General features: G+C 36.4%; 2 protein-coding genes across 2 annotated transcripts in view; one reads left to right on the forward strand and one right to left on the reverse strand.

Moving 5' to 3' along the window:
* Nucleotides 1–453: 453 nt before the first annotated feature.
* On the reverse strand, nucleotides 454–9,776 carry LOC129923948 (cysteine dioxygenase type 1-like). Its single transcript, XM_056017266.1, has 6 exons — nucleotides 9,472–9,776; nucleotides 7,599–7,713; nucleotides 6,035–6,143; nucleotides 5,131–5,200; nucleotides 4,663–4,747; nucleotides 454–3,145 (listed from the first exon to the last, which is right to left on the reverse strand). Exons 1-6 carry the CDS (start codon nucleotides 9,675–9,677, stop codon nucleotides 3,080–3,082), a joined length of 651 nt encoding a protein of 216 aa, XP_055873241.1. The 5' UTR covers nucleotides 9,678–9,776; the 3' UTR covers nucleotides 454–3,079.
* A 5,002-nt stretch (nucleotides 9,777–14,778) lies between these two features.
* The window catches only part of LOC129923984 (heat shock 70 kDa protein-like), a 29,303-nt gene continuing 27,961 nt past the window's right edge, over nucleotides 14,779–16,120 (forward strand). The window contains exon 1 of the mRNA XM_056017469.1: nucleotides 14,779–15,142. The gene's annotated coding sequence lies outside the window, so the exon portion shown is untranslated. The remainder of the gene's footprint in view (nucleotides 15,143–16,120) is intronic.

Raw genomic sequence — 16,120 nt, forward strand, 5'->3', positions numbered from 1 at the left:
CTAGTTCACAGACAGTCTCAATTAGTCTCTAGTTCTTTTGATGCGCGTAATCGCATCGGCGTCTTGTTGTTGCGAGTTCTAGAGGTGTGATATTGTTTTAGAATACTTTATAAGCTTAGCGCTGTACAATTTATACATGATGTAATGCACTGTATCTTAACATTCATATCTTACCCATTCACGTTATAGCTCATTATTCACTGTTCATTCAGACAACGTATGCTGTCCATTTATTGCATAGTTAACATTTTGTAATTTTAAAAAAAGTTACTCTTGAGTTGCAGTTTACCACTGCATTATCCTAACGAAGCAGGGGACCCGGTTTATTTGTCTTCCACTTGTGCAACACTTAAACCCCACCTTAACAGGTTGCAGCTTCAGAAAGTTAGTCCAGCATAATGGGCATATGAATTTAATCGACACAGATTTTAAAGTAAAAGCTTCAAATAGTATTTTTTAAATGAACAAAATGAACTTTATTTTTTTGTTACAAATATTTAAAAGCTCCATAACTCATCATTTAGTGTAAAGTTGTAGAAAAAAATACAAACCACAAACACAATATAAATGTCTACAGATATAACAATACTATTACAATAATAACGACGATATATTCATTCTCTTAACCCATTCGATTATACTGATTTAACTATTCAATGTACCCACGCCGGTATCTAAGTCTCTCTCTTGAATTTTATCAGCTGCCCCTCTTTTATACCAAAATACATACTAATAAAGTATCATAGTGAGAATACACAATTACAAGAGGCTACACCAGTCACAGACACATGAGCTCGTTTCCCCATTGCTGCTGACCACTGGGAAGTCATAGTCATAAATGAAGGTGCCTATATAAATCTGCTCGGAGTATATAGAATTCTAGTTTGGTAATACAGATCCAGACAAGGCAACACTTAAGAAACTACAGCAAAAGTTTATACTAGAATACTGGATCTAGAGCTATGCTATAGAAGATTCTAGTTTGCTGATAGGCCTCTAGATCCAGACTAAGAAGACGGTACGCCAAATATTTCTGCACTATGTGGAGATATGAAGAAAAGGGATTCGAACAGCGAGAAATCATTGGCTCTGGAAGAAGGGCGTCCCAAGCGAGAAAAGGGATAGCCCCTCTACCACCAATGAGACTACCACCTTATTTGCGTTCTAGACGGTCTGGGGTATCCCTCTAGAATGAGGCTCTACCGGTACATGATAGTCTGTCCACTACTGTAGGGGAACCACTAAATTACATAACGAATGTATGTGGTATGACCATACCATTTGTGAGTTTTTTTTTAAATGTTTTTTATTTTCATTTATGACAACCATATCATTAATGTTTTTTAAATGAAAGATCATTTTATTTATTAACTTTGATGACTTATTTCAAAACAAGTTTAGATTGACATAGCTGCCACAGTTGGCTTTTAACAAGTCTCTTACAGTGCTTCCAACTTTAAGAAATAATGAACATTCCAGATATATAGGCTTCTCGTTATCAGCGTTTTCAAGGTGACATAATTGACATTTATAGACATTTTGCATGTTAATTTAATAAAGGGGTCATTATTATTATTATCATTATAGCTTTTATATAGCGCTACTTTCATGCTTATAGCTTTCTCAGAGCGCTTTGGTCCGTTGGTTTTCCGTTCTGCCTTTAGGCGCTCAGTAAACGCAACTGGAGCCCCCTTCTAGGTAGCCAAGACAAGCCAAGTTCAAGCGCACTTAGCCTCTCGACCACGCTTCATTTCAATATTGAAACCATCAGAGACAGATCAAATGATGCAAGGATTAGCGTATCAACAACTAAAGGATAACTAACCAAGAATAAATAAAGTAAATACACACCAATGTTTACACACTAACCCATGCATGACCGCACCCACATACCAAACATACACACAATTATCTTGTACATATCCCACAGGGCTACAAAACAAGGTGTCGAAGACTTCTGAGGGCACAGTCCAACGAATTAGGTAACTACCCACGAACATATACAAATACATCCTAATACAAGCCCAACATTTATTTCATGTAAATAATTCCATTAGGTCAAATACATTTACAATTAAAAAGCTATTAGTACTGTAATACTGAAGAATACATACATATCCCACAAACTGTCATTCCGCGTACATAAAATCGCACCATTACCTACATACCCATATTCCCACAAGAACACCACTTGTGTATTCACAAATATACAAACCCACACATTTTCATCTACCATACCACCATTTACATTCCCAATAAATTTTCCAGTTAAAAGTCAACAATTTGTTTAAATATAATGTCGGAGCCACCAGGAAGGAACTTTTATTTTCCATAACAATATTCAGGCTACTATCCCAAACAAGTTACATTATACATCATAAGTGGTGATCCAGTGAAAGTTCTTAATGTCTACCAGAAATTATTGTACTTAATCAGATTTTAAAAATAGTTAGAGAGTATGCGCATAAAGTATGCTTACTTATGTTTTAAATTTAAAGTGCCAAGATGTGAAATAATAGAAAACCTTTCCTACTAATGTCTACAAAAATGATAAGACTAGTTGCATCAAGCATGAAAGACTCAATATATAAAAGAAAATGACACTAAAACTAAATAATAGCAGTTTCCAATCAAGATTTGTGTAAGTGTATTCAATTTCATTTAATTAAGACTTCTGGCTATAATACTCTTGTGAATATAACAAAATAGAATAGAAAATCATGTCCACTTGGTATAAATACACTAAATGACTACACAACACACATCTCTAACATTTCGTAAACACATCCGTACGGACGAGTTAGAGGCACTTGTAAACACAAGAACGACAACCGATACAGTAAATCATTTTTAGAACAAATACAATTTTCTATCCAACTTGTGTTTGACTTATAGGCCGGGTGTCTTTACTATTTATCTGAGATCAACTCTGATTGACCATGACTTGTAGGGCTGCTCCAAGCTCGTTCTCTGGCAAGTAACTGCTTTTCGGTGTTATGCCTGATAGGACCAATAGAGATGTAGTGACTTCGCAGGTAACTGTCCCCTTAGTTTAGCAACTGCTGACACCAAAACTTGTTCATGTTATCGAATTTTCTTCTGCGTCATCTTCATTTTCACCATCCAATCTGTGCAGGTTGTGTACCTAGAGTCATGGAATAAAAACAAAATGGACAGCAATGGCTCGTCAAACAGTCTAGTCATATATTATTTTGTAATCAATACTCGCCGTAGGATTCATTTGATCAAAACAGAAAAGAATGCCCCTTGCGTTTTGAGTAAAACATTGAACAAGTTATCTTAGCTTTTCTAATAAAATACAGACATTATAAAACAAATACAAAGTTTACAAGAGAATATTCAAATTCACAAATTGTCAGACATTTTTATTTACCGCGGAACTCAATTCTTTAACTGTCGAAGAACTCTAAAGAAGATACTTGTTTTAAACATCTGGAATATCTTTTTTGTTTCCATGGTTACTAGAACAGCTGGGGGTCACTCATGAAGGCCGCAAGATACACATTTGAGATTAAAAGAAAATCTGCTGCCGAGGACAAACGCAGACGGCGAAAAGAAAATCTAAATCGAACACCTGAGGACAATGGTAATGCTTGTCCTGGTTGTGGCAAAATATGTAGGTCACAGCTGGGACTGCGAAGCCTCGGGAAATACTGCATTCCTCACTGATCTTCGGACTCCAAGACTAATTTTATTAGTTGTTGTTTAGTTACGTATCAGAGTATCAAGCTAGAGGCTACTCCATTAGGTAAACGTTTAGTTGGGCGTCAACTGTTGATGGTGATCACAAATGAGCTCCACGAACCTCCTCCCCTCCCCTATTCTATAGTAGACGCTCTATGCTGCAATAGCTATTGTCGAGTTAAGGTTTACTCTGTATTGTGTGATCTGCATTCTCCAATGTTGTATGTCCCATGTTGTATGTCTAATGTTGTATGTCCAATAATTGTATTCCAATGTTGTATGTCCAATAATTGTATGTCCAATGTTGTATGGCCAATGTTGTATCTCTAATGTTGTATGTCAAATGTTGTATGTCTAATGTTGTATGTCTAATGTTGTATGTCAAATGTTGTATGTCCAATGTTGTATGTCAAATGGTGTATGTCAAATGTTGTATGTCCTATGTTGTATGTCCAATGTTGTATCTCCAATGCCGCATTAAAAACTCAACGTTTTTGTTTTTCAAATCTCTTTGTCCCATGCTCTCAAAACAATTCCCTAAATCTTTCACAGGGAACCATTGCACAGGAACAAAAACAAAAACACAAAAAAAAAAACACGAAAATAAAAAAAAAAAAAGCCGAATTCACATCATTAAACCGTATCTGCATAAGCCACTTTTAACGGATACTCTAGACCAAATAGTAACCTGCTGTTACCGCCCTACTCACCCAGAGAGTCAGAACTATAGACAACAATGCATTATCATCCAAATAAAAGGAATCTTATAGTATAACATTTTTACAAGTGAAAAAAAAACAAAACAAATGTATTGAGCACAAATGGTCTAAAAAAAATTTTCTTTAAGATAAACAATTAAATGAAGCAATTATAGTAAAAAAAAAAAATATTAAAACAAAAAGATTAATTAGAAAAATTGTGTTTTTTTTTTTTTTTAAAAGCAAAACAAGTTTCTACCGTTGGGGCTGCCGCACCAAATATTGGTTGAACTTCTTGTTGTTGACCACTGTTGGTGTAGATGTGACAAGAGGTTAGAGGCGGGCTGTAATAGAGAAGACAAAGTTTTTTTATGCATAATTAGAAGACCAACACAATGACAGGTTGTGTACCCTTTAAGTGAAGTCTTTTAGTTCAATTGCTCACCAGCACCAAACGACCACAAAGAAAAAAAAAGAAATAATATAGACAGAGAAAGAGATGAAAAGAGAGAGAGAGAGAGAGAGAGTAAGAAGGAGAGAAAGAGAGAAAGAGATAGAAAAGAGAGAGATAGAGAGAGAGAAAAAAGAGAAAGAGAGAGAAAGAGAGAGAGAAAAAAGAGAAAGAGAGAGAAAAGAGAGAGAGAAAGAGATAAATGTAACGGGCTTTTAAAAGAGTTTAGAATTCAGATATTATGAGAAATATGTTTAGAGATGTAATATTACTTACAAATAGAGCACAGCTGATACAGCTGTCTCAGTAGAACTAAGATTCCTGACGCAGTGAGGAGTATTCGTTGCTAAGGGGAAAAAAAATCGAAATGTTTAACAATTCGTACCAAAAAGTCATTGAAGTTCAATTATTTTAAAATCTTTTTCTCTCTCAATTTGACCTTGCACCCTTAACCTTGCCAACCCTCTATTCTTTTGCATGTCATATAAAATTAGATCGGGAAATCGGAATCAGCGGAAGATTTGGAGCAGACAGGAGACAGAAATAAGGTGGGAGTATGAGGCTGGAACTGGACTGCCTAAAAAAACGGTGGAAGCACATGATTTAGGATTGCCTGGGAGGTAATTTGACCTTGACCTATCGGGTCATGTGGAAATTGATGGAAGTGGAGAATGCAATACCAGAAACCGCGACACAGTAGCGATATAACAAATAATTATAACTATTACAGGATAAAATATGTCAGGTAGTTGAGAACATTATCTTTTATTCCTCGCTTATTGTCGAAACCACCGCATAGGTAAAAATAACTCAAGGGAGGTAAAAGAGTTTAACATTTTATTAAACTTCACGATAATGCAAACAATTCTAAGAAAAAAAAGTTTAGACTAAAAAAGGAAAAAAAACAACAGCTTGATTCGTGCATTCCTATGTATTCACTATGCACCCAACAATTTTACATTGAATTGATTATTTCTAGGTTTATTTTGGGTCAATAATTTATGCTACAACACTTTGCTAAATGAGATATTACCAAATACATTTTTATAAAGGGACAGTGTTACAAATTTTTCTCTATACTGCAATGCCCACTTGCGCCTGGCTTTTATGTCAATTGGACCTGAAGTCTGAATGTGCCTACTTACATTAATAGCGCGATACTAGTTATTAGTCTAGTCACCTGAAGCATTCAAATCTCCTTGAGCATAGGTAATCTCTACTCTTCTTTGCAAATGTTCTGGTAAAGGTCCTGGTCTATAATAACGCTCAAAGAGCGCGCCCTGCAAGACCTAGACAAATGTTAACATAACCATTAGATTACACTTAATACAAAGCTTATATCAGCTCACCCTGTCTGTCTGTCTGGAATAAAGTTTCTACACGATACTTCACCAACATGCATTCTAAGATCAAGTTAAAACTTTGCACTATTATTCTTTTAGTGTAGACAATACATTAATCAATAAAATATTAACTAATTAGTCAATCAATCGTGGGTAATATTATTTCTCTAATTTAGTACATACAATAAGGAAAATAACTTCTACATTTCAGAAAAATAAAGTTCTAAGTGTGGAGTTCTTCATCTTTGATAAGCTTTGTTTTGTTATTTTTTAAAGGATTTTTACAAAAATATTTTGCCTGTTTTTTAGCAGCCCCCGAAAGGGGAAAAGACTATGTGAAATGTCTGTCCGTCTGCCCGTCCGTCCCGTTTAGATCTAGTTAACTAGAAAAGATAGTGAAAATCGGACATCATAATATTTTAGTCCATTCAAAATTCTGATGCAACGGCTACTTTTTTCTTTTCTAAAAGCGAAAAATCTAATTTTTAAAATCACTTATACAAGCAGTTTTATCATAAGAATACACCATTTTTACAACCATTCACTATTAATAGTAACAAACACTGGATGCTCTTTAGTAGGGGAGGCTGTGATGTATCATATTGTAACACACCTATGCTAAAGTAGCTTGTTGTTTTTTTTTTTTTTACATTTGTTACGTTATGTAACTTCTGTCCTACTAACTACTCAATTTACCCAAGAATAATATTTAATTTTTAAGAGAAAAAAATCTATTTAGTATGCATATAAGTTGGACATAATTTAAAACAACAATTAATAAGTAGGTTTTCATATTATCACGTGAAGTGCAGCGCCTATTATTACATTCATTCTGAAAATATTGATGAAGGGGGTTCGAGGTTGTCCTCGAGCAGAGCTGTGTTTACTGAGCGCCTAAAGGTAACACGGAAAATCTTCTCCCAGATACCCCCTCCCCCCACTGGTTCACAAATGAGATAAGACCATATATAAAAGCTATTATTTTAATGTGTACTCTAGAGCACTGTAAGAAGAGCCTGCCGTTTCAGATCTAGCAATCTTTGGGGCAGACGATCTAAAATAAAATCTGTGATAAAATGTCACTTGGTTAGCACGACGACCAAACTTATTAACTTTCACATTAGAATTCGCTTGACCAAGTTCGTCGTATAAAATTTCGAAAGTCCAAAACCCAGTACTCACTGAGATTTGAACCTGAGACTCTAGTATCGGAAGCTTTACCACTTCTCTTACACTTCTGTAACGGTGAACTGTTAATGTACCAAAAAAAACAAACACATACGCAACATGCGAAAAAAACACACACACACATACTAACGCATACATAAAATACGTTTTAAATTTTGTATAAAGCTGATTGACCTTCTTTTTAATTGACCTACTTTATTATAGTTGACCTACTTTGAAAATGCAGCTCGAAGATCCATGATCGTGCAGTAAGTTGCCTTGTCTAGGCGGGAAAATCAAAAGAATTAAACTGATTTTGTCATTTTGTAGGAGGAATTGACGATTATAACTGTGAAAGAATAAAATGTAAATTTAAAAAAAAAATGAGATACGGTGCTCAATTCAAGGCATAGTACATAAAAGTGCCCACAGCATTGTAGCTAGATAATACCTTACAGTGCTTGCATTTTGTGTGTACGTATTCACGTACAGCTGTCAAAAAAAAATTACTGCTACATGTATATATTATTCCCAAGTGAATGAAATATTTATAGAGCAAAATAAAATGTTAGAAAACAATAATACAAAAGTAAACAAAAAGGCAATATTTACAGAAAAGTCAGTTATTTATTTTTCAAGTCCGATCTAGATCATTTTAGAAAGCCAATCAGATTTAGAGAACTGGTCCTACTTATAAAGCAAGTAACATTTAGAGAATTGGTCCTACTTATAAAGCAAGTAACATTTAGAGAGAAATGTATATGTTTAAAACAAGTCATATTAAAAATAAAGTCATATTTTAAAAAATATAATAATTAGAGAACAAGTCATATTTAGAGAACAAGTCATATTTAGAGATCAATTCATATCTAGAGAACAATTCATATCTAGAGATCAAGTCATTTGTAAAGATTAAGTCATATTTGGAGAGCTAATCATATGTAGTTAGTCGTTGATGAACAGCCTTGACAAAGAATACTTAGTCTTTAAGTCGGACGTGAGTACTTTGTGGTCTTAAAAATGTCTACGGGCCATTTTGAAAACTTCTTTAAACTTTTGATTCAAAAGAATGTCTTAAAATGCTTTAAATAGGCAGTTATGATATAGGAACAAACTATTGCAAGGTCTTTACCTTTCTCACACAATAAACTAGAAGTCCTGCATTAGAAAAAAACAAATAAAAGAATCTTAACGCAGTTACACTGGTGTAGACTTAGGTAGTCGGGTTAAAGTGAAAATAGTTGATCGTTGAGCTGGTCATATAACACCCTCGTTAACCGTTGGCTACAGGTGACCTTAAAATCATTCGCCCCATAGACCGTGCGGTCTAAAAAGACTCGGATAGCACTAAAGAAGGTCTCAGGACACAGATATGACGGACCAAGCCTAAAGACGACGAAAATACAATAAGACCCACCTCCACCACCACTGACGACGGCGTTTACTGCTCCATATATATGGCTCCCTCTGTCTCTAAAGACAATGGATACGCCCAGATAAATCAATGGTTTTTTGTTTCTTCTCGAGATGGGGCAGAATCTGGTTTGACTAATCTAGCCAATTCTAGACCTGCAGACTTTGCCACAGTTCGTGCAAGTGCGTGCATCTTTTTTAAGGGCTAGCTGACAGGGCAACTTTCTTTGTCTTTCTCTTGACTAAGGTCGCTTCATGTCTGTTGCTCTCCTCGAGGATCGTACAACACGCAAAGTTTGTCTCCATGCTGTCCGGTCTTAGGCTATCTTCCTCCCACACACTGTCATTGATATCTGCGGTTCTCATGTCTCGTTTGCAGAAACTTCTTGGAGGGATCATGTCTCCAATCAGGATTTTTTTTTAATTGGCCAATACGCACAACATCTATGCTCTCCTGGCACAGGGAAGACTACGCTGGCTTGAACAGGTCACCCGCATGCCAGATGGTAGAATCTCTAATATTATATCCTGAGCTTGTGAAGAGACTCAGATCCAAGGCTCTCCCTCTAGACTAACCTATGTCTGCATTATATGTGGAAAAAAATATGCTGGTCACATCAGTGTTTTAAGTAATCAATAATCTTCAGAATCAAAGAATTAAAACACATTGGCTATAGACAATAAAAATACGTACAACTCGTATCCCGCTGTACAATGTTTGCTCCAATCACTGGCGTCTCCCCTATAGCGCTGCATTAAGCGACGGAATTTTCCCTCCGCTTCTGCTAGGTCTGAATACGTTACAAGTGTTAATAGAAACATGAGTTCTGCTAAAGTCTCTATTTCTTCCTCCCCATCGTTGGCTTCTCTAGCATTCATCTCCCTTCTAGATAAAGGCATTTTTTTTTGTTGTTTTAAAAAAACCAAGAACTAAAATATTATTTCACTTTTCGAAACTTTCCGTCAATAATTTCGACCAAGTTGGTTAACAGTTCTTTTACTCCCGTTCTTCTCGTTTGATAGAAATATATATACAACATAATGATCATAATTAAAAATAGCTATACACTTTTAAAATAAACACTGATTTTTTTTCTTGAGAATTTCATTTTTTTTTTTAAATAAAGATGAGAGATATATTAAAAGAAAATAATAATAATGACACAATGTTGCAATCTCAACGTTGCATTACGTAATGAGGAAATCTGTAAGTCATGTTTAAGTCAAGCTGTGTTATGAGAACATATTTTGGGCGCTATCGAATAACTCGATTGCTCGTATGAAGTATTGTTATGTAAGGCAAAGTTCCTCTAGGACTATAAATATTCTTAACATCATCTGCCCTATAGACCTCATGATTCTTAAAAGGGAAATTTTCCATATAACTTTATCATTAAGAATGTCCAGGGCAATGAAACTGTTGGGGGGGGGGGTGTTTGATATATGTCGAAAGTTTCTTAAAGAAATATCAAACAGTTTAAGAATTTTTTAAATAGCGCTTTTGTAAAAGTTGGGGAGGGGGTACCTAGGAGTTGGTTTATCATGCTGTCATTAGGCGCTCAGTAAACACAACTCTGCTCGAGTCGGGTGTCGAACCTGGAGCCCCCTTCTAGGTAGCCACGCTAAGCATACTTAGCCTGTCGGTCAGAGTAAGACTTCATTAGATTCGTACTGAAAACAGCATATTGTAATCATATTTGAGGGGACAAAAAGTTAAGTTTAATTTAAACTAGAGCACAGAAAACAAAACAAAATTCAAGATAACTAGATCTAAGACACATAAGCACATAACACACACACACACACAGACACAGACATACCCACAGACATACCCACAGACACACCCACAGACACACACAGAAACAGACACAGACACAGACACACACACACAGATACACACACACACACACACACACACAAATCTGTGGTAAGGTCTTCGCTACTTTTCCCCACCCTCCCCGACACAAACATCATAGCTAAAAAAAAAAAAAACAGAATTGGTAACAAATTGTCACAGCTTATTTTTATAAAGTTGCAACAACATTCGGAAACTCAATAGGTCTATTCATATGTATAACCTGTAAGATTTTATACGCATTGGCCGGTGTTTCCCATAATTTTATTTACGAATACTTCGTACTCCGATTCAACGAAGCACTTTGTTTAATTTTTAGGTTGGATCATTTCCTATTGGTTTAAATTAAACGGTACTACTGTACTAATGATTAAACCATATTATAAATTTAGCCATGGTTGCTATGTTTAAATATAGAACTATACCTATAATAAAATACACACAAGGGGTTTAAAAAAAAGATTAAATTTAATTACATTATATACTTAAAGATCATATTTCATATCCGTATCTGTCAGAATACTGTGTGAAAAATATCTCAACATCAAGATAATCTTTTTTTATGTCTTTATTGATTTCAAGAAAGCTTTTGACCGAGTATGGCAATCTGGGCGACAATGGAAAAAATCAACATTAATAAAAACATAATCAAAGTTATCCAGAACCTTAACAAGGATGCCACCAGTGCGGTGTACCTCAACGATAATATTGGGGACTGGTTTAAAACCCCAGTTGGGAGTAAGACAAGGCTGCCTACTTTCACCAACATTTTCAATATGTTCCTTAAAGAGATAATGGAAGATGCTCTTGAGGGCTATGAAGGTACTGTAGGAAGAAAAATTACTAACTCGTGCTTCGCAGATGACATTGATGGCCTAGCAGGGACAGAAGAAGAACTAGCTGACTTGGTGATGTGCATTGACAAGACTTCAGCAGCATATGGTATGCAAACAGATGCCGAAAAAAACAATAAATTATGACCAAAAAGCCAACAGGGCTTTAAAAGGGGCATCAGTATTGGAGGTCATAAGCTGACTAGTGTTAGCAGCTTCAAATACCTCGGAGCTAATGTCTCAGATGAGGAAACGAAACCTGAACTTCTGGCTCGAATAGCACAGTCCACAGCAGCCCTTTCAAAACTTAAGAAAGACAAAGGCTTAGCCCTCTGCAACAAAGTCAGACTGATGCGTTCCCTGGTCATGGCCACATTTTTATATGCTTGTGAGTCTTGGACACTGACTGCAGAGCTAGAGAGGAGGATCCTGGCAATGGAATTGAGATGCTACAGAAGGATCCTAGGTATCACATTTAAAGACCGCATCACAAACCAAGAGATAAGCAGTAGGTTACTGCAGCGATTGGACCCCATGAAGACTATCGTAAAAAAAAACGAAAGCTAAAACTCAATGGCCATATTACAAGATCTTCGATGCTCACAAAGACCTTCCTTCAGGAAACAGTACCAGGAAAAAAATAGAAGAGGCAGACAAAGAAAGCGATGGACGGGCCTGCTATTAAAAGAGGTTCTAAGCCAAAAGACAGAGAGGAATGGAGAAAGACGGTCGACCAATCTTGCATAGTGCCCCAACGGTCCAACAGACCAAGGGATAGGTTAAGGTAAAGGTAAAAGCAATCAATCACGATATTGGCCAGATTTCTAAAATTTTGTTTCTAGACTTTGACTTTGTTGCAAGATAATAAGAAAAATCAGACTTCGTACACAATAGTTTGTAAGAAACTGAAGTAAAATACAAAACTATATCTTTTTTTAAATAGTGCGGTGCTCTTCAGAAACACTCGACCATAAATAATTGAATGGTTGTGGGAAGAGAAGCCAAGTGCGCTTGAACTTGACTTGGCTTGGCTAGAAGGGGGATCGAGGTACGACACCTGACTCGGGCAGAGTTGTGTTGACTGAGCGCCTAAAGACAGCACGGAAAACCACCACCTAGATACCCCCTCCCCCCCCCCCCCTCACTGGTCCACAAAAGAGATTGGTCCAAAGCGCTCTGAGCATGATATAAGCTTTAACAATAATCTTTATATCTTTGTTTCAAAGCCAAAATCTACACCAGTTTAAAATTCTCAGTGATGTAATAATATTTATCCGTTACCGAGAAAAACTCATTATATCCTTTTTTTTGTCTTCTGCATTTACTTTATATACTCACCTACTAGATAATTACTTCAACAGTTCGCGGAACACCTAATCGGGCCTCGCGAAACACTGGGGTTTGCGCAACACAGTTTAGGAAACACGATCAAAGTCTCAGGGCCTTTTTACTTCCTCTTTGTGGAGGTTTAAAGAAAAAAAAGGCTTCACACTCTATGTACACTTTAGATCTCGAATGTTGACCTAGTTATTGGCAGCGAATTATCTACGTATAGTTACTCCCATTTTGACACCCTCTTTAAACAATGTATATCTCGAATCCCAATTAAAAACACTACACAATCTTAGGCCTATTATAACATTAACCCTTTATAATGGTAAATTCGTTTGTTATACCTGTTTCGAATGTTCCTTCAGATATGAAGATTATTACATAGTAGCCCTAACCTCCCTCAGGACGGCGTGGAGAGGGAGAGATCGGCGGGCAGTGATTGAACCCCAAACAACAAAGACGACAGTCCAGAGCGCATACCACATGACCACGCGGCGATAAAAATACTCATATTCATTTGAGTAAGTCAAATTGTGGTTAAGGTTAGGGGTTCTTAAAGGCACCTCTGAATCCACCCGTCTCTAATGGGTACCTGACATTGGTTGGGAAAAAGAAACGGCGGTTGGTTATTGTGCTGGCCACATGACATCCTCGTTTACAGCGGGCCAAAGAAACATTTTTTCTTCACATCATCTGTCCTATAGATCGCTAAGGGAATAATACTTGAACACACTTAGTCCCACTCTCCGTGACCTCACTAATTGTCGAATTCAAAGTTCTTTTACTATCGTGCGTTTATAGACTAAACTAAGTCCTTTGTACTCTGGTTCCTTTATTCGCCTGCGTATGTGAATACTGTTATTTATCCGCATCTATACTGCTATTATACAGTAGTTACACTGAGGTGTTCAATTGTAGTCAAACTGAATTTTCATTTGATTGAACCAATAAAAATGGTCTTATCTTATTTCTCACTGTTTCCCTCATCTCTATCTCAGACTTCAAAACCTTCTTTCTCTACAATCTCTGCGTCTTCCCCTACCCGCCTCTTGCGCTCTATTTTACTCTCCCTATTTTGTCTTGGTCTTAAACGTTTTTTTTTCTTTCTAAGAAACAGAATAAACCCTAAATATAAGTATTAAAACCTAAAAATTCTTAATAGAAAAAAAAAGGGGAAAAAAATACATAAAAATCTATATATTTAAATCTGATTGTACTTTTTAAGACGAAATATTCTAAGAATAATCATTTATAATAATAATTTAAGCCAAAAATATGTTTTATTTGTGTGTTTGTTTTGTCAAACCGTTATTAATGCACACATGATTACGCCACGTCCTAAAAACCAAATCAGATCTTCGAGGTCTCTAACGCACTCGACTTAACGAAAAAGCTGATGAATTTGAAAATTAGGGGAATTCCCACAATTTTTTTGCGTCATTAATGTTTCTTTTATTTACGAGAAAGCGAAAGGATAAGGAGAGAGAGAGGGACAGAAACAGACAAAGAAAGAGAGAGACAGAGAGACAGAGAGAAAGAGATAGAGAGAATTAGAGGCAGATGAAGAGAGAGACAAACAGAAAAAAGAGTTAGAGAGTGAGAGGATGTGAGAGAGACAGCGTAGCTTATGGGGGCCTGAGGTTTAAAGCCCCTCACATTGCCTCCAATACAAAATTCCATTCGCTTCAAGGGTGAGGGGGTAACCAAAAAAAAAAAGAAGTCAATGGTCTCCATTAATTTACTAAACCTACTAGGAATTCAAGCTACATCCTGAGAAAAATAAATGCGTATAACTGTCACCTAATTTTAGTAGGAGGTGAGAATCATTACCCCCCCCCCCCCCTCATTAAAACTAGGCTACGTCAAAACTATAAATCACCCTTGATTGTAGCTATTTATGATTCTGATATTCTATTCCGTCCCTCTCCCGGCAACCAAAACAAAACAAAAAAAGTCACACTTTATTACTCTCTCAGACAGTTGCATGAATCTATTAACGAAGTAAATCTACGACAATTCATGCCACAATATAGAACAATCAAATCAAACTAATGTCATTTGAGGCGTCAATGAAAACAGTGCATTCAACATTGCTATTGTCTTTTCACCAGTCGCTGGACTGATTAGCATATCTGATATCTGACTGGCTTTTTTTGTAAGAAGAATACGATTATATTGCGTCGTAGATATTAAACAAATGAGTTCTGGATATAGGTAATACTTATTACAGCTACACACGCCATCTGGTCTACAAGAATAATACGTTTTTATTTCCAGTGTTTACATTCCTACCTCGTGTAGGCAACAAAATATTCGGACATTGGAATTCGTATAACGTCTTCAAGGTGGGTACAAACACTCAACCATCAAATTTTCTGTCTGATCCTCTGGCTGAGTTGCATAGAGTTCTATAAATAGAACTCATTCTTCACGGGGGTGCGGTGTCTGAGTGGTTAAGTGTTTGGCTTCCCAACCTGGGGTCCTTGGTTCTCCGTGAAGACTGGGATTTTAAGTTTCGGGATTTTGAGTCCAGCCAACTCTAATGGGTACATGCCTTTAGTTGGGGAAAGTAAAGGAGGCTGGTGGTTGTGCTGGCCACATGACAACCTGCTCGCTAACCGTTTACCAAGAAACGTTTTTTTTAATACTTTTTTTTTACATTCTTGTTCAAGACATTTTGTTTATCAATATTTATAAATTTTGAATCTGAAGACGGTGATTGGAAAGCAGATACTGGTTTAACTGTAAACTATGTTTTTACCTGTTAATTAAATCCTTTTCGAATTGACTTTAACGTCTAGGCAAAGGTATCCATTCAACATTACGGACGATGTCGACTACTGTGATGGCTAGACTTTACAATGATGGAATAAATATTAACATTGTAGATCACATGGTGATTAAATTTTGAAAACACATTGAATAAACCATCTGTGTACATTTTAACGGCCGACATTGCGACACGTTTTATTTTGAATAAAGTAGACGCTATGACTAGTTGATTCATATAATTTACGCTCCATTGATCAGATACAATGCTCCCAAGCAGGAAGCTCTTGCCGTTTATTCAACAAACACATTTTTTTCTAGTACCTCGAGGTCGGAGGTGAAAGATAACGACCACTTTTTGTATAGGGCAGTGTTTCTCAAACTGGTCTAAATATGTGTTCCATCGACCACTGCAAAGAGGCGCGTTGGCTGAGTGGAAAGGTTTTTGGTTTCCTAACCGAGAGGTCCCGGGTTTGAATCCTGGTGATGAATGAGAATTTCAATTCCGGAATTTTTAAGAATCTCAGGGGCGCACTAAAAATCCCGAAATTCAA

Source organism: Biomphalaria glabrata, chromosome 18 (genome assembly GCF_947242115.1).
Source record: "Biomphalaria glabrata chromosome 18, xgBioGlab47.1, whole genome shotgun sequence".
NCBI lineage: Eukaryota > Metazoa > Mollusca > Gastropoda > Planorbidae > Biomphalaria > Biomphalaria glabrata.